The 24092-nt window shown below is 56.7% G+C and overlaps 1 protein-coding gene across 1 annotated transcript; it reads left to right on the plus strand.

Moving 5' to 3' along the window:
- Nucleotides 1–234: 234 nt before the first annotated feature.
- On the plus strand, nt 235–20819 carry LOC119098297 (EMILIN-3-like). The gene is made up of 3 exons (XM_037221219.1): nt 235–340; nt 19985–20113; nt 20741–20819. The coding sequence occupies exons 1-3, from the start codon at nt 261–263 to the stop codon at nt 20817–20819; spliced, it is 288 nt and encodes a 95-aa protein (XP_037077114.1). The 5' UTR covers nt 235–260.
- The last annotated feature ends 3273 nt before the right edge of the window (nt 20820–24092 follow it).

Consider the following 24092-nt stretch of genomic DNA (forward strand, 5'->3'; position numbering starts at 1 on the left):
GCCTTGTCCCCCTCTGCCCGCATGTCGCGGCGGCGGCGGCGTGCGCCTGTCCCGAGGCGGTCTTCCACCCTGTCCTCCTCTCCGCCCCGGTCCGGGAACAGTCCTCCGCCCCGGTCCGGGGACAGTCCCGGCGGGCGGGCGCGCCCCCTGGCGGCGCGTCCGGCCGGCCGAGCCCCGACGGGCCGGACTGCGCCGGCTGAAGACGCTCGCGGACCGTCGCCGCGTGCAGTGCGCCTCGTCGAGACCCGCCCCGCCGGGAGATGGCCGCCCACGGCTGCCTGCTGACGACGGCCGTGCTGCTGGCGGCGGCCGCGGCGCTGGCCGACGCCCGCCACCACAGGTCAGCTGCGTGGGTGCGGGTCAGAGGGCGCGGGGCGCTGCTGGGGTGGCGCGTACATGGGGAGCGTGATATCCTTCTCATTTTGGGGGAGAGGTTCCGGGCCACCCCCAGCATGGGCTCAAACTCTCCCAATATTCAGAAGAAAGTAGGCTAAATTCGGAGAGAAAATCCATTTTTGGCTGTTTGGGGAGAGGATTTTGTCATTTTCCACTGTTTACCCCCCCCCCCCCCTCCCTCATGTTATTTTGCAGAGCTGCACCCCTGGCAGCACAGGCTGTGGGAGGTCGTTGTTCGTTGTCGCACAACAGGTTGCTGTCATGTGAAATGTCCTTGGTAGGCCACAACGACATGTGAAATGTCGTTGCCTATCCAGAGTGGTAGGGTTAGTAGCCGGGTCTTAATACCTATATCGCATGCCAGTTAGTTGTGTGACACCAGCCGTGGCATGGCATGGGTGGTGCCTGGCTGGTGCCAGGCTGGTGCCGGGCTGGTGCCAGGCTGGTGCCGGGCTGGTGTTAAGCTGGTGCCGGCTGCGGTTCTCAGTACCGATATGGCGTGGTGCGATATCTGCCACGCGGGAAGAGAATGCTGAAAAACGGGTGTGACCAACGTCCCGGAAGTGGCAGCTTTTTACGAAGAGATTCTGAACTTACCCTTATTTGGAGGAAAAATGGTGTGGTGTGGCTACACCTTCCATGCCGCATTTTCCATGTCTATGGCCAGCTGTGAAACTCGGTTGAAAGTGGCAGGTCGGGTCAGGTCAAGTGACCCTCGTTCACAGCACCAGACATACCTCGGCCCAAGCCGTGCTCAGAAGGCACGGAGCGTCGGACGTACGGCACCGACGCGCCTTGCTTTGCAAATACGTTTCGCCCTACTTTTTGGTAGGTGGGAACAACATCTTGCGTTTGATAGCGTTACCTTATGAAGTAGGTAAGCCCAGTCCTATGACTGCTGCGACGTCGGCAATGTGATTCATTTCCGCTACGCCTTGGCATTCAGTTTGCATTCGCCAGTCTGCCCGCTATCATGAATGCCATTGATTGTCGCTGCACATTACCCAAGTCTTGCGACAGTTGGACAGTTTCTTATCTTGCCGGCACCCGTTGCTCAAGGCCACAGTCCGCCCGCGTCCGCGCTACACGCTCGTCAGCCCCGAGCGCCGCCGTCGGCCGGCGCCGGGAGCTGCCGCGGCGAGCTGACCTGCCCCAGATCTGACCCGGCACTCCGCTGGGCGCGCCCGAGGCGGACCGACGCATGGCCCGGCGCTCAGTGCTCTCCGGGGGGCCGTGCGGGCCGGCATAACACCGAACGGCAGGCGGCGGGCGATCGGTGCCGCCGGCTGGCGGAGAGACGAGGCGGGGTCGTGCCCTCTCCGAGCTGGGCATTCGGCGTCGAGTGCACGGAACAGGGCCACTGGTGCGTGATGCCGCGTGCCAGTCTCAGTCTGCATACAAAGTTTGGCCGCGTCAAGTTAAAAGCACGTATGTCGCGGTGTTAAGCAATAAATCCGTACATGTGTTTGCCATTACATAGCAGTATTGCTCAACGTCGCGTTCAGGTGCCTCTTCTAAGTTGTGGTAGGCATATTCTCCATTTATAGAAACTAGACACAGCGAAGTTGCGGGCAACTCCAACTCTTGAAAATGCACTATCCCGCTTCCATCCACGCCTGTTTCTCAACTGTATATTCCAGCCTGTTTTCCACCAACCGTAAATCGCGCGCGCATAGGCGTCTCAGAGCAGTCCCAGGGGACGGAATATCCCTATACCACGCGCCTCCCCTATCCAGCATGAAAGTCCCGCCACCGGATTCGCGGACACCGGTGCAGGGGTCGGCTGCCTGTAAGTAAACATCAGCAGGAATATGAGAAGTGAAGCTGATAACCGGCATACACAAGGAGGAGTCCGGCTATCCTGCAGCTTCATTTCCGGCGAGTTCATTGAATCGAGTGCGAGGAATGCTTTTGCACGATCCTCATCCCTGACTCATCCTCAGACATCATGTGATACACGCTCCCGAGGTCTGCAGAAGTGCACATATCGACGGCATTGTTCTGGCATCGTTCACTGCGTGGGCATCCACTGACATATGAAGTCGGCTTAAGGCTGCGCCGATAAAGGGAACCCGTCGGCAAACATAGCGATAGAACTGCTCCGAAACGCCTTCAGATACATCCGGTAATGACGCGTGAAACTGACGGAGTCATTAACAGCCACCACGCTCACCCGTCGTTGGTCTTACGCTGTGTGACATTAAATCACATCCGTGAGTAAATGTCACACAGGGTAAGAGAGGGAAAAGGAGAGAACACAAAGTTTAAGGGAAATAGCATGATGAGGGTAAATAGATGTATGTGTTTCTTCACCTTTACCATTCGGCCTCTTGTTATTGCCTATGTAAATGGAAATTTATATATATATATATATATATATATATATATATATATATGAGTGTTGTGTGAATGATGCATGTATACTACTGCTATACCTTCAGGCGCATGGCCAGGATTTCGCCAATGAGGCAAGTTAGACTGTGTCAGAGTTCTCACTCCCTTGAAAGATGTGCTGCTGGAAAAAATGAGAACGCGCGTTCCTGTCCAGTGGCGTGTACATACATCGGACTCGTAGTGATCAACAGACCCCTCACCATGCAGCTACAGAGAGATTACCCTCCCGCGCAAGCGGAGTGGCACCGTCAAACAAGGCTAACCATATATATAGAGAGAGAGAGAGAGAGAGAGAGAGAGAGAGAGAGAGAGAGAGAGAGAGAGAGAGAGAGAGAGACCCCTATGATGATCATCATCATCCACAGAGAAAAGTGGACGAACTGTGATAAAATAGCAGTGGATCCTACAATCAACCAACGAAATAAGATCCGCGGAGCTCTGCGGCCGCACGGGGCGTGCTCGGTGGGTCCGGGCCGGAGTTTCCGTTCTCCAGCGCACAGAGGCCTCCAGCCGGACGGCAACGATCTCCGGCTCGTCACCAGTGTCGGGCCTAATACGCCATCACTTGATAAAATATATGTTTGCATTATCATGATATGTGCGCGAGTAAGACAGAAGTATACGATATACATGTGTAGTCTTAGCTTTCTGACGAGAAAATAGTTGTAAAGTTTGATTATGCTACTGTAGATATCATGACGTTTTTTCATGAATGAGGGTACTTAAACTACAAACTGGCGGCGTCCGCGGTATCCCATACCGCCCCAAATTCGTTTTATTTGCCCAATTTTGTGTTTTTAGAGACCCATTTTAGCCCAGTAAGGGCCTTTTAACCGCTCCAGGAACGGTAGGATCTCCTGGAATAGTTTTGAAGAGGTTTTATCTTTATTCTACCCTGTTTCCTCAAGAAATATTTATCTTAGCTCTCATGGATATGCATGTCCATTACATACATATATACATATATATATATACATATATTAAAACGCCCTTTTGGCGAGTGGAGGGGCTATTTGGCTTCCCGGCTCCTCAAGGGGATGCTAAGTCTGACCACCCTTTTTGTCCTCTATGCCCTTGACTACATCGTTATATGTACTACCAACACGATAACAGCAACAGGTCTTAAGAAAATAAAAACTGTTCCACATTATATCACGTGCGTTCCTGGGGCTTTAGACGCTCTCATCTGCTGAGATTATATGGCACCACCTGGCTCACATAGTGGCGGTGAGGGCGGGGACATCGCCGGAATCGAATCCCACACATCTAGTTTCCCAAACGCACGGCTTAACCACTACGCTATCAGTACTCACTGTATCATCCCACGCGATGCGAAACGCCACGCTGCAGCCGTCACGCTACGAGTTGAAACTCCAATTTACAGGATGTGGGATGCGCATCTATCACGTTTGCCACGCGTGTGGAGGCAGGTAACGGCGGGGCCCCTGGCCGGTGAGCCTCCCCGCGTGAGCGAGCCTCGGCGCGCCTCCCTTGGCCACTGGCGAGCCCCGCGCGCCAGTCAGCGCGGGCCGGCCGCCGACAGGCCCGCCACAACACCCGTCGCTCGCGGCCCGGCTGAGTCCGCGCTGACCCGCTGCTGAGTGACACGACAATCCGCGCGCGCGCGCCGGACGGCGATTTTTGCACGGCTGGAACCACCGGCCGTCGGGTGCGCCGCTCCGAAAACAAAGGAGCGACGCCGGCCGCCCGCTCGCGCTGAACGCTGAGTGACAGCCCGGCATGTCGGCTGCGGGCGGTCAAGCCATGCGGTGACCGGACTTAGCAGCTGAGCGGCCGGCGGCGGCCTGGAGCGCTTCTGTTCGGTGACGGCTCTGAGATTACGAACGTGACGTCACCTGGGTCGCCTCGTCAAGCGGCGCCCTCGGTCGGAGACTAATTGGTCGGCGCTTATAAGGCGGCGGGCCGTCGGCCCGGTCCACGGCGTCGGTGCGGCGCCATTGGTGGTCTCCTCACGGAGCGAGAGCGCCGGCCATTTGGCTATAATTGGTTGGACGTGTCGCGCCGCCGTGTGAGGGCTGCCGCGGTAGACGGCCGGCCCGCCTGGCCTCTGCGGCAGCGACAGCGGCGTCGGCACCCGGGTGTCAGGGTCTGGAGCTGAGAGCGAGCTGCCGGACCGCGAGGGGGGGGGGGGAGGGGGGGACAGTGGCGCGGGCGCCCGAGGGCCGTCATCTGGAACTGAGAGCGAGATGCCGGACCGCGAGGGGGAGGGGGGACAGTGGCGCGGACGCCCGAGGGCCGTCACCTGGAGCTGAGCGCGCTGCCGGACCGCGAGGGGGGGGGGGAGGGGGGACAGTGGCGCGGGCGCCCGAGGGCCGTCATCTGGAACTGAGAGCGAGCTGCCGGACCGCGAGGGGGGGGGGGGGCAGTGGCGCGGACGCCCGAGGGCCGTCATCTGGAGCTGAGAGCGAGCTGCCGGACCGCGAGGGGGGGGGGAGGGGGACAGTGGCGCGGGCGCCCGAGGGCCGTCACCTGGAGCTGAGCGCGCTGGCGGACCGCGAGGGGGGGGGGGGAGGGGGACAGTGGCGCGACGCCCGAGGGCCGTCACCTGGAGCTGAGCGCGCTGGCGGACCGCGAGGGGGGGGGGGGACAGTGGCGCGGGCGCCCGAGGGCCGTCACCTGGAGCTGAGCGCGCTGGTGGACCGCGGGGGCGCGGCGTACGACATTCTTCATTGTCTCAGTAGAGTGATGAATCCATCGTGTATGAGTTTGCCTAAAGGGGTTTTCATCGGTTTCATCGTCTGCAGAGCGCTGATAAAAATATGACTGTAATCTTGTCGCTGAGTGTTCAAGTGCAACGCATTCCCGTTTACGGGATAATCAGGACACGGGAATAGATGCTCAGGCAAATTGTCCGGGGGGATTAGTTCTTTGATGAGCCTGAGATAGCCTCATAGAGGTAGTGGTTTGGTGACAGCCGGCTCGGGTTGGCTCTGAAATCTCATAGAAGCTTGCTCAACAACAATGTCTTTCTTTTGAGGGAAAAATTTTAATAACGGCGTTGACAACGAACGAAGTGAAGTACGATTGCTGAAGGAAAAACGGCCACCGGAGAACCAGTAGGCCCGAATTCACCGATATAAATTACCTGTCTATTTCCTGTCCATTCAAGGAAACTTCTGAGCCTATCGAGCCAGTCTTTGCAAACTTAGCCTGAAAGTTAACGGCCTGATGAAGGAGCGAAGCTCAACACTTCTTTTCGACGTTAATGTAGGTGGTCAGATGTGTTGGACCTGAGATGCTGGCGTTCAATTGGCGAGACATGAAACAAGCGAGAGACTTGGAGTGACGAGAGGCGCCTTCCGCCGTTTCCCTCTGTAGATGACAAGATGGGCCGGCCTCAAAAATGACCAGGTGTACCAAACCGAGGCCCTATTCGACAGACCAACTTGCATATAGCCTAGTATTCACGGGGGCCACATGCCGCGCAACACAGAGGTAACACAAACAGCCCATTCGGCCCTTGGGGATGCCAACTAACCAGCTAGCCAGCCAGCCAGCCAGCCGCCCGGGTCCCGTGCGGTCCGGCCGCGTTCGCCGTCGGACCGTCGCTGAATGGGCGACCGCTGCGACGTGCCCCGAATATGGTGCGAGTCTCGGGAGGCTAACTCGGGCCGCACGCGGCGCCGGACGTGACGCTTCGGCCGCCAAGAGGCTGCGGCCCGGCCCCACGCGCCGCCCAACGCCCGCGTATGGATGTGAATGTGCTCCAAGATTGGGACGTGCGTGACAGGCGGCACGCGCGTGATGGCTGGCCCCCCCGTGGTGCTGTCACGGGTGGTGTGCGGACGGCTGGTGTTCTTGTCGCTGGTGGTGTGCGGGAGGCTGGTGGCCCTGTCCCTGGTGGTGTGTGGAAGGCTGGTGCTCCTGCCCCTGGTGGTGTGCGGAAGACTGGTGTTCCTGTCGCTGGTGGTCCTGTCCCTGGTGGTATGCGGAAGACTGGTGCTCCCGTCCCCGGTGGCGTGTGGAAGACTGGTGCTCCCGTCCCTGGTGGTGTGTGAAAGACTGGTGCTCCTGCCCCTGGTGGTGTGCGGAAGACTGGTGTTCCTGTCGCTGGCGCTCCTGTCCCTGGTGGTGTGCGGAAGACTGGTGCTCCCGTCCCCGGTGGTGTGTGGAAGACTGGTGCTCCTGCCCTTGGTGGTGTGCGGAAGACTGGTGTTCCTGTCGCTGGTGTTCCTGTCCCTGGTGGTGTGTGGAAGACTGGTGCTCCCGTCCCTGGTGGTGTGCGGAAGACTGGTGCTCCCGTCCCCGGTGGTGTGTGGAAGACTGGTGTTCCTGTCGCTGGTGGTCCTCTCCATTGTGGTGTGCGGAAGGCTGGTGCTCCCGTCCCTGGTGGTGTGCGGAAGACTGGTGCTCCTGTCCCTGGTGATGTGCGGAAGACTGGTGCTCCTGCCGCTGGTGGTGTGCGGGAGGCTGGTGGTGTGCGGGAAGCTGGTGGGGTGCGGGAAGCTGGTGGTCCTGTCGCTGGTGGTGTGTGGAAGACTGGTGGTCTTGTCACGGGTGGTCTGTGGAGGACCGGTGGTCCAGTCACGAGTGGTCCGTGGGAGACTTGTCGTCCAGTCACGGGTGGTCTGTGGAGGATCGGTGGTCCAGTCACGGGTGGTCTGTGGAGGACCGGTGGTCCAGTCACGAATGCTGCGGAGGATCGGTGGTTTCTAGAGACTGGTCTGAGACTGGTCTGGTGGTCCATCACAGGTGGTCTGTGGTAAGATGCAAAGGCTAATGCGCGTGGTGCGTGCTGAGACATCTGCGTAAATAGAGAGACAGGTTAATAGTCTCGTTTCGTGAATGAATGTTTCTTGAAGAAAGGGACGATTAAGCGCAGGAGAAAAAACGGACAAGTCCTTATAACGCATCATGAAAGATGAGAAGCCAAGGGCATAGAAAATGCGGGAGTGTGAATTGAGGACACCGGAGCGAGGGATATGAATCAACCTTAAGATACGGCTCAGAATGGAAGAAGAGAGGAAGAGGGAGAGAGAGAGAGAGAAGAGAGAGAGAGAGAGAGAGAGAGGGAGAGAGAGAGAGAGAGAGAGAGAGAGGAGAGAGAGAGAGAGAGAGAGAGAGAGAGAGAGAGAGAGAGAGAGAGAGAGAGAGAGAGAGAGAGAGAGAGAGAGAAAGAGGGACGAGAACGAGGGGCAGAAGGAGAGTGATTTGATATCATGCATTGATGTGGACATGGGCTGAGCGCACATCAACAGCTCACGTGGCCATTAATCAACCTTTCTTGCTATCTGACTGATAAACTTTCCTAAGCTTAAGAAATTCCGAAGCGTTCGCCGTGGATAGGCCTGCGCATTTAGAGATAAACAGCCTCTATTCACGATCAAGACATGGCTTGGCATGACAACGTGATCTTAAAATCACTATAGCATTCTTGCGGCTGACAAATATCCGCAATAGCCGTTGCTCCCAGGCTTGCAGGTAACCGACGGAAGCCTTTGGGGTCGCTGTCGTCATGCCCCGGCCGGCTGAAAACGGTCGCATTGCAGACGGTGTTGGTCAGCCTCACCAGTCGCAGGCCTCACAGCTCAGGCACGCAGCCAGGCACGGCCTTCGCCGTCCTTCAGACCTCGCACTGGACAGTCCGGTTCGGCCGGCGTGCTGCGCGCGGCCGGCGGACCTATCGGCTCGTGAGTGCATAAATACCTCGGCGCGGCCATCCCACCTGCCAGCTCAGATCGCATACGACCCTATAAGCCCGCGCTCGGTCGGCTCCTTACAAGGCGCGAGACCACGCGGGCGGCAGCCGCGGAGCGCCGCGCCGCTCGGTCCGCGCCGCCGCGCTGGGACACGCGCTCCGGGAACCGTGACGCGCGCCCCGGGAGTCGCGCCCCAGACGCGCGCCGGCCGAGCGCGGTTGGCGATAGCCCGGGAGAGCGGCACGGGGGCGCCTCGCGACTGAAAGCTCTTGATGCGGAGCGACTGGCGGCATTGACGGCGCCGTCTCGCGGGCGCGCCGGCCGGAGATAAGGCGGCGCGCGGTCGTTTGTTACGCGTCGCGCGCGACCTGATCCAGCTCCGAGATAGGAGATGCGCTGCTGGGGCGGGTGGCTCAACCGGGCGGTCGGGTGCGACGCGTGCACGGAGCGCCGCCGGCAGCCGATCGGTCACGAGGCTGGCGCTGAGACCGGAGCCGCCAGGTGCAGTGTTCTCTGCCGGTCTGAACTGTGTTTTTTGCTGCTGTGCAGTGTGTTCTCCGCCGGTCTACAGTGTGTTCTCTGCTGCTCTACAGTGTGCTTGCTGATCTGCAGTGTGTTCTATGCTGTTCTCCAGTGTTCTCTTTTGCTCTGCAGTGTGCTCTTTGCTGATCTACAGTGTGTTCTCTGCTGATTTACAACGTGTTCTCCGCTCCTCTGCAGTGTGTTCTCTGTTGCTCTGCAGTGTGCTCTCTGCTAGTCTACAGTGCGTCCTCTGTTGCTCTACAATGTGTTCTCTGCTGCTCTGCAGTGTGCTCTCTGCTGCTCTGCAGTATGTTCTCTGCTGCTCTGCAGTGTGTTCTCTGCTGGTCTACAGCGTGTTCTCTGCTGCCCTACAAGGTGTTCTCGGCTGTTTTATAGTCGGGTCATGCATGAGCTGAACTCGGGCCAACAGATAAGCCTGGTGTGATACGTGCATGATACGCGTGTGATACGTGCACCGTGCGCTCCTGGTTAGACAGCGCAGCATACGTGGGAGGTACGCCGTGCCCTGTTCCGTACACTGTGTAAACAGTGCAGCGGCGGCCTGATCCGGCCAGTCATCGCTTGCCGTTCTCCTGTCCGGGCCCAGCTCGAGGAGCCTTGTCTCCGCTATGGGAGCAGCTCGAAAGTCCTCTTGCGGACCGCCTGGAGGGATGTCAGTTTCTGGGCGACGGCTCATGCCAGGTCTGTCCCATCGCATCCAAATCGCGGCGACTTGAGCCGGGAGGGGTGGGTGTGGCCGGATGGGGATGGTTGGACCGTCCCCACGGACAGTGTGCCTTGACACTGAAATGCGCTATAAATCCTTAATCCCCTTTTCAGCGATCGGAAACTACGTTCAGAAATAACTATTCACTAGTGTATATATATATATATATATATATATATTATATATATATATATATAAATATGCTAGCTAATGACGGAGGTTGAAAAGGGGTGAGCTAAAATTGGCGCGAAGGGCATTTATTACGAGCCACAACACGTTGCTGGGCTGAGGTTTAGCAGGCGTTCCCCCGCGCTCCAGGGCGTGGGTGGGTTGCCCGCATAGCATCACAACGGCTGTTACTCAGATAACCGCCCACGATGTCCGACATTGAATGCATGCCTTCAAACGCTTTAACGAATTGCAAAATGAATACCGAGCTGACATGATAGTATTTACTGGGGAGTCGCGCATACCAGTCGTGGCTGGGTGCTGGCCGGATTGCCCGCATCCTTGAGTAGACGCATCGCAGACACTGTGTCCATGATGTGTCCATCTCTGCGATGACAAGCGAAAGCACACGTACAGCTCCGTGAGCTCCCGCAGGGCCGGCGGGAGGTCACGTTCGAGGTCAGACTTGGGTCAGCGTCAGCCGCCGTCGTCACGTCGGCGGTGACCCGGGGTCAGCCGACCTTGCCCGCCGTCCCTGACGCTGTCGGCGGCGCGTGCCACTCCTTGCAGACGGTTTGCAGCCCAGCCGCAGGCGGGAGGGGGACTGCGGGGGGGGGGGGGAAGGCGGCGCGCGCTGTTGCCAGCCGGCCGGCGCCGCCGTCGGGTAGAGTGAGCGGCAGACGGCCTGACGCCCCAGGTGGGCCAGTCAGGCGGCACTTATCAGGTCGTGCCGGCACTGCCACACGCTGCGAAACGTGGGTGTGGTTTCCTGTTCAGTTCCCCTGAGCTTTGAGCAGAAATTTGGACAAATCCGGGGAGAACACGTTTGTTGGCGTGTTTTTGGGTAATGTTTCGTGATTTTTACTGTTCAGCCCTCCCTCCCTCCCTTCAGCCCTCCCCTCACAGCTTAATAGGCGAAACCACGCCCCTGCCGTGAAGAGTGTGGACAGAGAAGCATACAACAGTTAGATACCAGTAAACATTTTCTCTAGTCGAAAGCATGGTTATGAGACTGGAATGTCTGACACTTGAAGTTAATCAGCTGGATGGTGCTTCTTCATTCGCATGTAGTAGCACTGGACACCAGCAGCCTCTCCACTTTCGAAGAGTAAAATGGAAGGAAAGGCGTCGCCAGGCGCTTTGTTAGGTTATCTTCGAGGAAACTGTCAAAGCAGTGGAATTGTCATGACGGCTCAATCAGACGCAGCTTTTGGCACACGTGTCGCAACGCGGCTGCGGCAGCGCGTGACGCTTTCAAACTAGATACGGCCTCCATTCTCCAGCCATGTCAGACATTCTCGGGTCGTGTCAGAAGCCCGTCACGATTGCTTGAGTTATATATAGCCGGTTTCCTGTTTGGGGCACCCACCTGCAGTCCTGCGGTCTGTTGCTGGGTGACTCCAGCGCAGCCGACCGAGCACCCGTCTAGCTCAGCTGGTACGTCTCACGTGAACAGCTGTGGTATTGGAGGTGGGACTTCGGACTGGGGGACTTTGCGGGCTGGGTAAACCCATGGGTAACCCATACAGGATGGGTAGCGGGTTCGAATTGGGTAAAAATTTGGGGAAAATTGCGGTTATGGTTGCAGGTATGAGTAAAACATTTGCGTTACGTTCGCGTAAATACTTTGGGGGCCACCGGTGGTTATGGGCTCACTCCCATGGGTGACGGGTGGATTGCGTAAAGGAAATCTTGCCCGCGCAGGCCTCTCCCTTGTGTTCACTAAAGATTGAGCCATAGCATGTATATATATATATATATATATATATATATATATATATATTATATATATATATGTGTGTGGTGTGTGTGTGTGTGTGTGTGTGTGTGGTGTGTGTGTGTGTGTGACCCTGAATAGAATACTTCCATAATTCACAAAGCTACACTATTCGAAAATTGATTAGAGATGAGTCTGGTCGCACGTAGCAGTTCCTGTGGGAAAAAGGTAAAACAGTCGATCAATCTGTACTTCCATAGGTTTTCATAACTGACTAAAGATTTGTAAAGAAGCGTAGACATCGTGGGCGAACATGTTGCAGAGCCACGAGGTTTCACACCTTTGTACGCTTCATGACACGCGCCATTTCCCCTAGGTTTTTCTCACGTTATGTCCTATTCGAGATCACATCTCGGTTGGACCACCACACACACAACCGGCGAACTGCCGCACACAACGCCGCCAGAGAGAGACTCCCCTCCCCCTCCCCTCCGCCACGCGCCCGAGCAGCACCCCTTTACTCCTTCCAAGGCTATACCCGCAACACGATCTGCGTGCGACTGGCGGGCGCCACCGTGACGCACCGCCCCGAGCCGTGATTGTTCTCCTCACCCAGATATGAGTCATCGCCCCACTCGCATTACATGCTGACACGCTGACCGGGGGACATGGTCCACCGCTACAGTATATTTCATTAAAAACCGATTTCGTAAATATGACGTTCCTCGCTTTCCGGTTGTTACCGGTGCATCTATGAGCCATCCAGTGCCGTGGTAGCTCGGTGATTTATATTCGCCGTATTTAGTATTATTAATTTAACTCTGTGATTTATATTCGCAGCATATTCGCCTTATCGCGCGGATATTCTCACGGCTGTGGTTGCCGAGCTCTGATATAAATACATAAAACCCCAAAACTACGGATCCTTGGTTTGCGTCCAAGCCCACACGACCGGCTCCTCGAATCTTTTCAATGCCCCGCCAGTACGATTGTCTGTTTTTACGCTGTGCCAGTGCGAGCCTGGTCGTCGGGATTTGGGCCTGGCTTTGTCTCATGCTGCGCAAACTTTTTTCCCTTTCGGTACGCTTTACGTTTCCCATACGTGTCGGGTACAAAAGGCTATATTTTTTTTCAAATTGCGATGAAGCCGAACATAAACGGCGGGAAGCAGCTTACATGAAAGCGTCTGTACAGATAAAAAGCGCGGCTTTGAAAGCACCTACCTCTTGTCTTGAGAGGCTGCATACCGCTGTGATCGGCGGGGCGCTAATATTGTATTGTAACCAGGTAACTATGTAAGGCATGTTAGTATGCAAACATGTATTTTCGAGATATCTTGATTATAACTTCCAGAGACCATACCGGCTGTTGGCGTGGTGGGCCGGACCAAGCTGCTCAACTTGAAAATTTTGCACTGTTCACGTAGGGCCCGCCCTGCATATGACCTCTCCGGCAAAATATACGTGTAGTGACAAAGGACGCTGTAACAGAGGCACCTGATAGCAAGACCTTAGGCCTGAAAACGCCGAGTTTTATATAACCTTCATGTTAAATGGTCATTGATTATCCGCCAGTGTGAGCAGCGAGTGTTTATTTATACACATGTGTTCCTGATGAGCCAGGCTAATAGGTCATCCTGTCAACTGGCCTAGTGTGTAACTCCTATGTGTATCGGTGCCAGGATATAAATACGTGGGAAGCTACACACATGCGTGAACGCGTACACGTGAAAATGCATCACAAACTTTTAGCCGGTGCCGTTATCGGCCCGCTCGCCACGCTTGCTTCTTTTCCGACCACGTTCCACGTCAGCACCATTCTCACAGCGAAAGGCGCGTGGCGGTGGCGGTCGGCGACGTTTCGGCATCTGAATTGCAATGCGTCTCAGGCTTGGCGGTTTAGTCTAACTGCTGATCTCTAGCCACGCGCCCCCGTCCGTGACCTGTACACAATGGCCCATCGCGGGTGGAGATGGAGCGCCGATAGGTGCTCAGTCGCCGTTTTCTTCAAACGCGGCCGGCGGCGTCGACGTCATTTGTCATCCGCCGTCGGCGGGTCGCGACGGTGTGGCCCAGCCGAGGCGGGCTCCGGCGGGCGTGACCTATGATCCTGCAGAGGACATGGCTGGTGCACGCGCACCGCTGTCCTGTTGGCTTCTGCTGTATTCGTGGCGATATATGTAACTTAGGTGGCATCTGCTGTCCTCCTGGTGATCTCTGGTGCATTTCATGCTGCCTCGCTGTCCACGCTGCGATCTGTTCAGAGTTATTCAACGCCGATAGTTTCATCACGCCTCTCTCGGGGTATCGGCGATGGTGGTGGGTGCCTCGCGGGCCTCATGACGTATCGAACGTTCCCCGTTTCTTATTTCCGACTACAGTCCGTTCCATTAGGTGCGGATGGACGGCGTGCCGTGATTAGCGGTGTTTGCCTCGACCAATTGGAGCGGCCCTCCTCTAGTGACGTCACCAGCAGCGTGTTGTCCGTCGGCGCGCGGGCCGTGCTGTCAGCGACGCGACTGGTCCCCGGCATGTCACCAACCTCGTGACGAGGCGGGGCGGCGCGCGCCGCCGCGGGCGTCACCCGTCGACATGCTGCCGCCCAGATGGATGTCGGTCTGCCGCCCCGCCGACAGCCTGACCGCGAGCGATGCTGGCACCGCCGGCGCCGGGCAGCAGACGTTCCGCTGCTGTGAGTCAGGAGCAGGGCGCGTGCCGCTGAGGTCAGGGTCGGGGGAGGGGGGGGGGTAGCTGGACAACCGCGAGCCCTCCGAGGTGAGTCGTCCGTGGCCGAGAAAGATAGGGGGGGGGGGGGCAGCTGCGAGGATGTGGGGCGGTCGCGGTGACCCGTGTTGGTGACTGATGTTTGGGCGGAAACCTGGCAGATAGGCTTCTCTGGAAGTGCTCGGCTGGTGTCGACGCTCGCGCAGCAGAATCTGTCAGTGATCATATCGCTGACACTTGCCATTTCAATTACTCACGCATTTGGCATGAACGCTAACAAGAAGCTGCCGTGAACAAATTGGCACCGAGAAAAACTAAAACGTCACACACCACAGGAGGCTGAGGCGGGGTGACCTTCAGTGCGCAAGTTTGGCGTCTGGCATCATTTGCATCGGTGTTGAAATGTAAACCCACTCACTGAATACATGTCAGCCTAGCAAGAAGCGACACTGATGTGTGTTACGTGTCCAACGGAGGCAGAACCCCGCCCTGCTCCGAGCATGTTCCAGTTAGCACAACCGATGAAGACATGCTCCCGTCGTCAACAGGTCCCGCCCATGGCTGGAGTGTTCAGTGGCGTTGACAATCTCCAGCATTTGGGAGCCGACTTCTGCTATCCAAAATCATTCGGGGGGGGGGGGGGGCACTGCGGGCGCGTAGCGACTTAAAGCTCTAGAAGTCCGGGGCTAAAGAGCAGAGAACTCCCCGAGCTGGCCGGCAACCCAGCGGCCTGTGGTTGCTTGGGATGAAGGGGGGGGGGGGGGTGGAGATGGTCCTACCGACCTCGCCATCAACAACAGGAGCCTCCGGCGGGCGGGGGCCGGCGCGGTCGGCGCCGGCGCATTGTCCGTTGCCAGTCGTGCGAGGCGCGCAGGCCAGGGGGCGGGGCGGGGACGCGGTGGGAGGTGTGGGCACAGCTGGCGTATGGGCCTGCTCGGTGGCGGGTACGCGTCGACGGCAGCCCGGTCACGTCCGCGTCGACTAAGGCGACGAAGCTCCGAATAAACCACGCACCACAGAAGGCCCGATAGAGCGTTCGCGAACTTGAACCGCTTTGTAAAATTTGTAAACACGTGCAAGGGTGCGAGGTCGCAGTACGAAATCTACTTAAATGTACCGTCGTTTCATAAGTAATTAAGTGCATTTGGCAGGTAATTCTTAAGTTACTTCTGCCATTCGTTTCGATAAAGGCATGTTGTCGAAATGTCAGCGCGCCTATATCTCCATTCTCCTGGTTTTTCTCCGAGGAAGGAGGCTATTGCTCTTGTCTTATCTATGTAACACCGTTGCATATTAAAGACGCCGTTTAACCCATAAAATGTCAGTACGTGCCAAAACTGCGCCATTTTTTCGCCTTCAGCATGAAGCGCCACAACTTGATCACTGCTTGCGTTTAAATGTGTGGTGACGCGCATGGCTAGGATGGAGAGCAGGCGCTCCTGGCTATCCACCCACGGCTGGCGGCGAGGGACAAACATTTCAGCCGCCACCAGCTGACGCACCTTGGAGCTCCAACTCGCAAACACCCCAGCGGCAAGGACGGTCGGGGTGCGTGCGGTGGCCGGCGGACAAAGCTTGGTCTCGGCGGGGCGCTCTATCAGCCCGCTGCCAGCCGGAGACTGCAACGCCGCTCCCCACCGGGACGGCTAGCACCGGAGCGGTGACGGGGCAGCGGCTAGCCTTTTGTCGGCGGCCGGAAGCGGCCGGGCGGGCCGAGAGGGACATCCATCACCAGCTGGGGCGGCGGGTCGACCAGGTCCTGTCGATGCTGGCCGGTTCAGCCCGCGGCGTCTGGGCCGGACAGCGGCGCAGGTGAAGGAAGACCGACAGCCGGACGGGCGGACCGTACAGCCGGACAGCCGGACCGGACAGCCGGACAGCGCCACAGCTGAAGCCCAGCCGTTTCTGGACCGGGAGCGGCTGGGGCCGGTCCGCATGGGTGCGGGACACGGAAATCACTGCGGGTCGAGGCTGTAACGCCCCACGGTCAAGCTCAATTGACTTGCATGTCATTTTGGATGGCCTCCACCACGGCCATCAACCGGCGCCAATTATCCCCTAATGGAGATCAGTCCCTGGTGACCATATCGCAACAAAGACTGGATACTTCACACATATGTTGAACATCCAAAGAAGCTCACTTCATCACGGTGTAAGGTATGTTTGGTTAGTGGGCGGACGGCAGGGTGTCGTGAAGACATCGCAGCATAGTTATTAGCCGGCTGACGTATATATTGCGACTTGGCGGCACTGTGTTAAAGTGCCCCTTTACGGCAGGCCCTTTTGCGAGCCTCCCACCATAAATTCAGGCCGAGGACATGCAAACATAAAATATTTCTCAACTCTGCCGAGCCTTGGTTGGGCCGTCCTTAGGAGGGGTGGATGTCATCGCGGCGCTGTATACGGTACAATGGCCCGTTGCGAGGTTGCAGACGGCGGTGTCACAGGATGGGGAGCAGGCGTGGAGAGCGGGAGGGGGAGGAGGCCCAGTCTGTCGTGTCACCTCACGTCCGGTCCCGGCTTCAGGCTGAGGCGCTGTCCCCAATCACGGCGTGCCGGAAGCAGGGCCAGATTCGAGCCGTGGCGCGGTGACTGACTCACGATACCACGCCCGGAGACGCGCTGAGTGAGCGATGCCCGTCGCCCGGCGAGCTCACCAGCACGGACCGAAGGCTCGGGAGGGCCCTAGATCGCTCCCGCTCCACAGCCGACCCGGCGCGCTCACCAGCACGGACCGAAGGCTCGGGAGGGCCCGAGATCGCTCCCGCTCCACAGCCGACCCGGCACGCTCACCAGCACGGACCGAAGGCCCGGGAAGGCCCGTCCGAGATCGCTCCCGCTCCAAAGTCGAGCGGCTTATTTGCATGCAAGGTGCCTGTCACTAAGCGAGGAAGCCATCGTGACAGGGCTGAGATGATGGCCTCGTCTGTAGAATGGGGCCACACTCGTGACCTCGCCTGTGGAGCATTTGCTATCGTGTTATATTAGATTTTATTTCATGACAGGCAATGCTGCTATGGTAATTGCCGTCATGATTGTAGCTGTAGACACTGGGACGCGGCTGTTGGTGAGTGGAAGTTTGGCTGGCGTCCTAAGCTGCACTTGACAAGGCTAGCGTTTTCTTTTCTGTCTTCTGAGGGAAACGCCTCGGTCACCAGTCACCATTATAACATTGCTGGAAAATTGTATCCAAATAAGGCACATATTTGGGTAATTAGTTTGTACGCTGGCAAGAAAATGCCGTGACTAAAATGAAGTGAGGAACCCAACAAAGCCGAGAGACGCAAAAAGATATTTACGGCGATAAAGCCCACACCGCTGTCTCTCTCCCTCCGCCTACGCAGTCCTCCGGCGTGTTCATTCGCATTCACGTCAGACGAACAATCTGCCCTGTAATATATTGGCGGTCTGCATTTGATATGTGCATCGACGGAGGTTATCGCATAGAGCTGACGTCGAGCAAGTAGAGACGCTTTTATTATGCTGTCAAGGAACGACTTTGATTGAGATATCTTTGGATGGCATGTGTTTGTCCTGAGTCCCAGGCGCGCACGGTCGTGATCGTTCAGAAACTGACGCCAGCTACGTCACTCACTCTCCCGCTCATTCCGAATTACCGGCAGACATTATCGGTGTTGCAAGTGGCGTGTGCTAAACGGGAGCCCGCATCGGACGTCCAGCCAATTATCCTGAAGTGCTGCTGAGGCCTGTCTGATGCCCCGATAGCAAGCAGGCAGTGCTAGTGGGCTGTCCTTAGGGCGGGCGGGCCTCATCGTGGCTTCAGAGGACCGCGGCGCGGGGCTGCTGATGTATATATATATATATATATATATATATATATATATATATATATATATATATGCATATGTATATATGCATGTTTGCGGGTGGCGACAAGCGTGATGGCAAGCGTTTTGTGACGCGGCTCGAAACCTTCGGCGATCACTGACGACGTCGATGCTGCGGACAACCGCGTCGACTCTTGCGCCCCACAAGGGCGTCTCGTTGGGAGCGCGAGCGGCGACGGCGGCGCAGGCTCGGCAAGCAGCGCGACCACGCACGCGCCCAGGCCGTAACGGCAGCGCCAAACATGGCGGCGGCGGCGCATCAAAGCGGCTGTGTCCGCGCGCGCTAACGTGCCGTGGGGCGCCATCGTCGTCGTGTGATGTTGCCGCCGGGTCGGCCGGTCGCCGGCACGTGCAGGCAGCGCCGCCGGCGTCCCCCGTCTGGGCATACCCCGCCAAAGGCGCACGACGCCCCTTAGAAGTGAGGCGTGGAGGCCGCTGATCGAGAGCGTGCCGTCGGGAGCGCTTTGTAGCGCCCGCCGACACTCACGGCGGTGTGGTAACTTGTTCGAGGTGCTTGAAGAATCTGTGCCGCCCATGTCGGGACGCAGGGGTTCATCAGTATGCAGGGGGTGTTGGCCCAGCGAAGGTCGCTGTCTTCTGATTGCCACGGTCCTGTTCGATACGTTTTGCACGGTTTAATGCATGTCAAGAAGGTATGCATCGGCAAATATATAGGTTATGTCAGGGCCGCAAGAGCCCACAAAGGACTGGTGCCATACTGGCGATGGCCTCCCTGATTTGAGTGCGTGCATAAATGCAGCCATAGTGTCTTGGCGGTATGGTTCGGTGACGTAAGAGTAACCAGTCTGGCAGTGGTTTTACATCGTGGCTTCACTTCCAGTCTGATATGTTTAGCGAACAAAAATGGTCGCTGATCGCAATGACTTGTCCTAAGGGCTGGCGCGTGTTTTGAACAGCTTGGTCCACCTGATGCCTTCCATCGCCAGTTAAGTCGCCCGTACAATAAGTACCAACGTCGATTATGGGGAGGAGAATGCAGTATGGAAGCTGGTTGTACAATTTTATGACCATTGATATCCTCATAGATAACTGTCACGTTGGTGACTACCAGTCACATAAGCTGTGCAAAACCCACATGAAAAATCGAGGGCCCATGATGGTGCAGGCCCAGCAACAATGGCATCGGATGCCTTTATTCGTGCTGACAGCCGAATGGGGAGTCTGGTTTTGTACTGGACCGTCGCGCGACGAGGTTGGCATAGTGCCAACGCACGTGGGGACATCAAAAATTTGTACCGCTAACTTTGGGTTGCACTGGTTGCAGCCGTCTGAAGTAACGGCCGTTACCAACAAACGCCGTGGCCGACGGCGAGCATTATCCTTTCAGTCGTAATCATGCCATTGGCGTTGCTCAGATCGGCGCCTTGTGGTCCACTGACGGATCGTCAGCCTGGATTGGCGGGACACCAATCTGGGCTAATACCTGGCGGTCTGACCCCGGAGTGGAGACCCTGTGACGTCAAGTCCGTCTGTAACAAGCGATATCGCCCCAGTAGTCACTGACCCCGGGGTAGGCGAGTTCTCTGGCGGGTTGATGGGGGTCAGACTGGATTTTGCATTGCTTTTTTACGTGTACCGTCGTAGGGTAGATGCAGTCTTTCATAGATGATAGCAGTATAATCCTTGCTCTTGTCCCCCCCCCCCCCCCTTTCCCTCCCTCGGCCCTGCACTGAGCCCTGACCTCGACTGGCGGCGGCACTTGTGCTCGTGGAGGTGTAGCCCTCACAGGATCTAAACCAGGCGGTCGGCCCTGGCTGACTGGTCTGACCCGACTGACGCGCGCCCTGACCCCTGACCCCTGCCGGCAGGAACTTCTGTCCGGTCACCGTGCAGCGTCAGGTCACGTGTCGCGTGAAGAACGGCACCGAGGAGTACGACGGCACGGACTACTCGAAATGCTATCGTACTGGCAACTGGAATGACTGTCGGCACACTGTGTTAGTACTTCACACCCGCTGACTCCTTCCTTGCCCCTTTTGTGTCAGTAAACATCTGTTTTGTTGTTCCACATTTTCTTGGTGGCGCAATGCAGCATTTTCAAGTGGGAATGCACAATTTAGTTGATTTCGATGAAGATGTTTGGTTTAAGAAGTATTTTGCTGTTGAAAGCTGGCTTATAGAAAACGTTAATCTCGTTTGCGATGGCATGTAGCTTCGGTGCACATCACATGCCCGTTTGAATTATTTCCGTTAAGGAAAACCGGTTTTTTAACTGCCGATCATGCTGGACTGGCGAATATAAAGCTGACACCGTCAAATGAAAAATGGCTATTTTATGTCCTGAACAAATTAGGATTTAGTCCGAAAAAATGCCATGCGGTAGTCACTTCGAATCTCTGGTCCACCACATTGCCGTTACGTGACCAGCTTGCACACGAGCCGTCTAGCTGCGTTGACAAAGACAAGCCTCATTCCATCACCGAAGCTAAAAAATCCTTACTCAAAAACTGTTATGGGCACGTTAATTGTTTGCAACAATTGCAACAGTGCATGTTTGCATTGCGAGTGCGAGTGCGTGCCGCACGAGGTGGCGGCCACCCTGACGTCTGAGGTGGCTGTTGCAGGAGGCGGCGCCGGCCGAAGTACGTCACCTCATTCAAGATGGTGAATCGGGTCCAGTACCGCTGCTGGTCCGGGCTTTGAAGGGGAGCACTGCACCGAAGGTGAGATGGTGCAATGCGCTGGTGCGGCTGTCAGTAACATACATGCCCCGTTCGGTTGGTTCACTGGTGGTGATATAAGGGTGGCTTGGCCCTTCTTTGCGGGCTATGCACCAATGATCGTTCACAAAATGTGATTGCAGCGCTGAGAAGTACACTGTCCACTGTCGATCTCACTACACTCTACTCATTCACACAAGTGTTTTAACTGCGCGCTTGTGCTGATCAGTACCTTTAAATCTCCCTCGGATCGAAAAGAACGGGAGTGAAACTAAACTTGTCAAATTGTAATGAGTGCGTAATGAGCACGGTTATCACGTAAATAATGGGCCCTATCGGAGCGCACTCGTCCAAAAATCACCCTCTGGAAGTCGAAGTACAGCCTGCTGTCAGTGCGCATGCTAGTAGAGGAAACTCATGAAGACTCTTTCTCTCCCAACCTCTAATCGCGCGGCAGTCATAATTCTGGTTCATCGGTATCACAAAGGGTTGGCACTGGCCACGTTCGAATAGAACGTGCGCACGATGAGCGCTCTCTTTAATCCAGCTCGCTGAATGTGGCTGACGCATGAAGCCCACCGTAAACATGTGAAACCAAGGTCATAACCATCAGGGATGTACTAGTGAGGGATCCTGACTCTTTTCGATGTCCACAGCCTGCTTCACCTGCAACGACTTCACCCACGTCCTCAGTCGCGTGACCACGCTGGAGACTTTCGTCGGCATGAGGACGCCGTCCGGTATTCCCGAACCTGGATACACCTCACGTACGTACGCATATCTGAGCCCAGATACGCCCACAGTATGTACGCATATCTGAACCAGGATACGTCCTGTGTACGCACAAATATGTGAGCTCGATTAGGTCAACATCTGTCTGCAGGCGTAGTTTTTCATGAGCGCACGTAAAGCCGTTCCAAAATGGCAGACATATGTTCGCGTGTGACGAAGGCCCTGCTTTGAATTTTAGGGAGCGCCGACCTCATGGTCATATGGCATCTATTATGTTCGCCTACAGAGGTGGCCGAGTATATTTGTGACATGTACGCACGTATCTAGACCCGAGTATACACATAAGCATGTTCGTACGGCGATGATGTGCGTAGGACACAGGACGTGCATCTCACATGAACGTCACGCAACTTCGTAATTGCGTCATATTTCGGTGATATTTGCGTATAGCTTTTGTTACATGCCACATTGCTTCACATGCGCACGTCGTAACGTAATGGCCACAGCAGGGCATGATGATATTGCACGAGGTATCAGGGCAGGCTGTGCACAGCCAAACGGACTCCGGCTGCGCACGCGCAGACGCATGACAAACGGGGCCCAGCCAAACGGCCGCGTTTGTCTGAGGTAATGCGTGCAGCAGTATTTCGGCCGTCCTTTCGGCCGTCCGCGCTGTCCTTTCACGGCATTGCAGCATCGTGACTCACTTACATCCCACGATCTACCGCTTTGCCGGCGAGTACCTGCGCCGCCCATGGTCTGACTGACGTGTCAGCTGTGATCCATGGTGCCGAGTACTTCTGGCTCGCTCGGGTGGCCACCTGTCGGCAGCAGCGGTGCCAGTGAGACCTGACACTTATCGACAGCAGCGGTGCCAGTGAGACCTGACCTGCCACCTATCGACAGCAGCGGTGCTAGTGAGACCTGACCTGCCACCTATCGACAGCAGTGGTGCTAGTGAGACCTAACCTGCCACCTATCCACAGCAGAGGCACTAGGAAGGCCTGGCTTGCCGCCTGTCGACAGTAGCAGTGCTAGTGAGGCTTGACCTGCCACCTATCGACAGCAGTGGTGCTGGTGAAACCTAACCTGCCACCTATCGACAGCAGCGGTGCTGGTGAGACCTGACCTGCCACCTATCGACAGCGGCGGTGATAGTGAGACCTGACCCGGCACCTATCGACAGTAGTGGTGCTAGTGAGACCTAACCTGCCACCCGTCGACAGCAGCGGTGCTAGTGAGACCTGACACTTATCTACAGCAGCGGTGCTAGGGAGACCTGACCTGACCTGACACCTATTGACAACAGCGGTGTTAATGAGACCTGACCTGCCACCTATCGACAGCGGCGGTGCTAGTGAGACCTGACCTGACACCTATCGACAGCAGCGGTGCTAGTGAGGGCTGACCTGCCGGCGGCGCGAGCACTGACCCGCTCCCTGCCGGCAGCGGCGCGGGGAGACATCCCGGCGGAGGAGGATGACCGGCAAACGAACCGGCTGCCGCCGGCCTGCGACTGCCCGCCAGGGCCGCAGGGGCCGCCGGGACCGCCGGGACCGCCCGGCCGGGTGGCCTCGGCGCGGTCCGACGGTCCGGGTCTGCCCGGTGTGCCCGGCATGCCAGGGAGGGACGGGCTCCCGGGAGAGCCAGGTCGGTCGGGCCCAGAGGGTCCGCCGGGCTTGCCAGGTCTGCCAGGGCCCGCTGGACCGCCAGGACCCGCCGGACCGTCAGGTGAGATCTACGTTATGAAAGGATGGACGTCCCAAAATGAAACCCCCCGTTTAAAGTAATTTGTGTCCATGCAAAACACATCCTTGTCATGCATCACCAAGGGGAGTGTTAAAATAGATGCGCACTTTTGAGGGTGACCAGAGAAGGTCTAAATTTTAAATCAAACCAAGCGTGCTGCTTATTTAACAGTGGTGGCAATAGCGTTTTGGATTGTAAAAGATGGGTCCCAGTCCTTCACCTCTGCAACATTGCAACCAGTTACGTTTACGTTGGGTCTTCGTGTCCATCGCACGTAGCACCCCTCACCGCTGTATAATCTCATCGCTAATGACGTCATAAAGGAGATACATCCAAACGAAACATATCCCAAACCAATTGCCGTAAAGCTCATGCCCTGGTTTTAGAATAAGCTGTCGCTGTTCTTCAACGCTCTACAATCTGGCTATCTCCGTTCAGAGCCAAGCATATGAGTGAAACGTTCCCCTTAACCCCTGCGAAGGGTGGCGGACAGCGTGTCTCTTCCACGGTTTGTAAATGTCTGGTAGTGCGTCGTCTGCCACATATCCCAGGTCACACGCGAGTGGGCAGCTCTGGAGGGCTGGGCATGCACGGTTCGGCGCTAGCTTCCACAGGAGAGCGCCGCTTACGATGCTAAAGTGCAATGACTAGAGCGCCGTGCCTTGTCGCTATTGTCACTGCGATTGTCATGCAGCCTTGATGGTTTTGAAAAAATCAGCCAGTGTATTTGGGTGCTGGACGGGGCCTGTGCACGATTAACGACTGTCGAGCTAAA

Source organism: Pollicipes pollicipes, unplaced genomic scaffold (assembly GCF_011947565.3).
Source record: "Pollicipes pollicipes isolate AB1234 unplaced genomic scaffold, Ppol_2.1 Scaffold_4740;HRSCAF=5597_pilon_pilon_pilon, whole genome shotgun sequence".
NCBI lineage: Eukaryota > Metazoa > Arthropoda > Thecostraca > Pollicipedomorpha > Pollicipedidae > Pollicipes > Pollicipes pollicipes.

What these genes read in the sequence shown, in the direction of transcription:
- LOC119098297 (XM_037221219.1), top strand. Translation starts at nt 261, where the DNA reads ATGGCCGCCCACGGCTGCCTGCTGACGACGGCCGTGCTGCTGGCGGCG. An exon ending in GCCGACGCCCGCCACCACAG is followed by an intron (nt 341 to 19,984) that starts GTCAGCTGCGTG and finishes CCCTGCCGGCAG; the next exon opens with GAACTTCTGTCCGGTCACCG. An exon ending in AATGACTGTCGGCACACTGT is followed by an intron (nt 20,114 to 20,740) that starts GTTAGTACTTCA and finishes TGGCTGTTGCAG; the next exon opens with GAGGCGGCGCCGGCCGAAGT.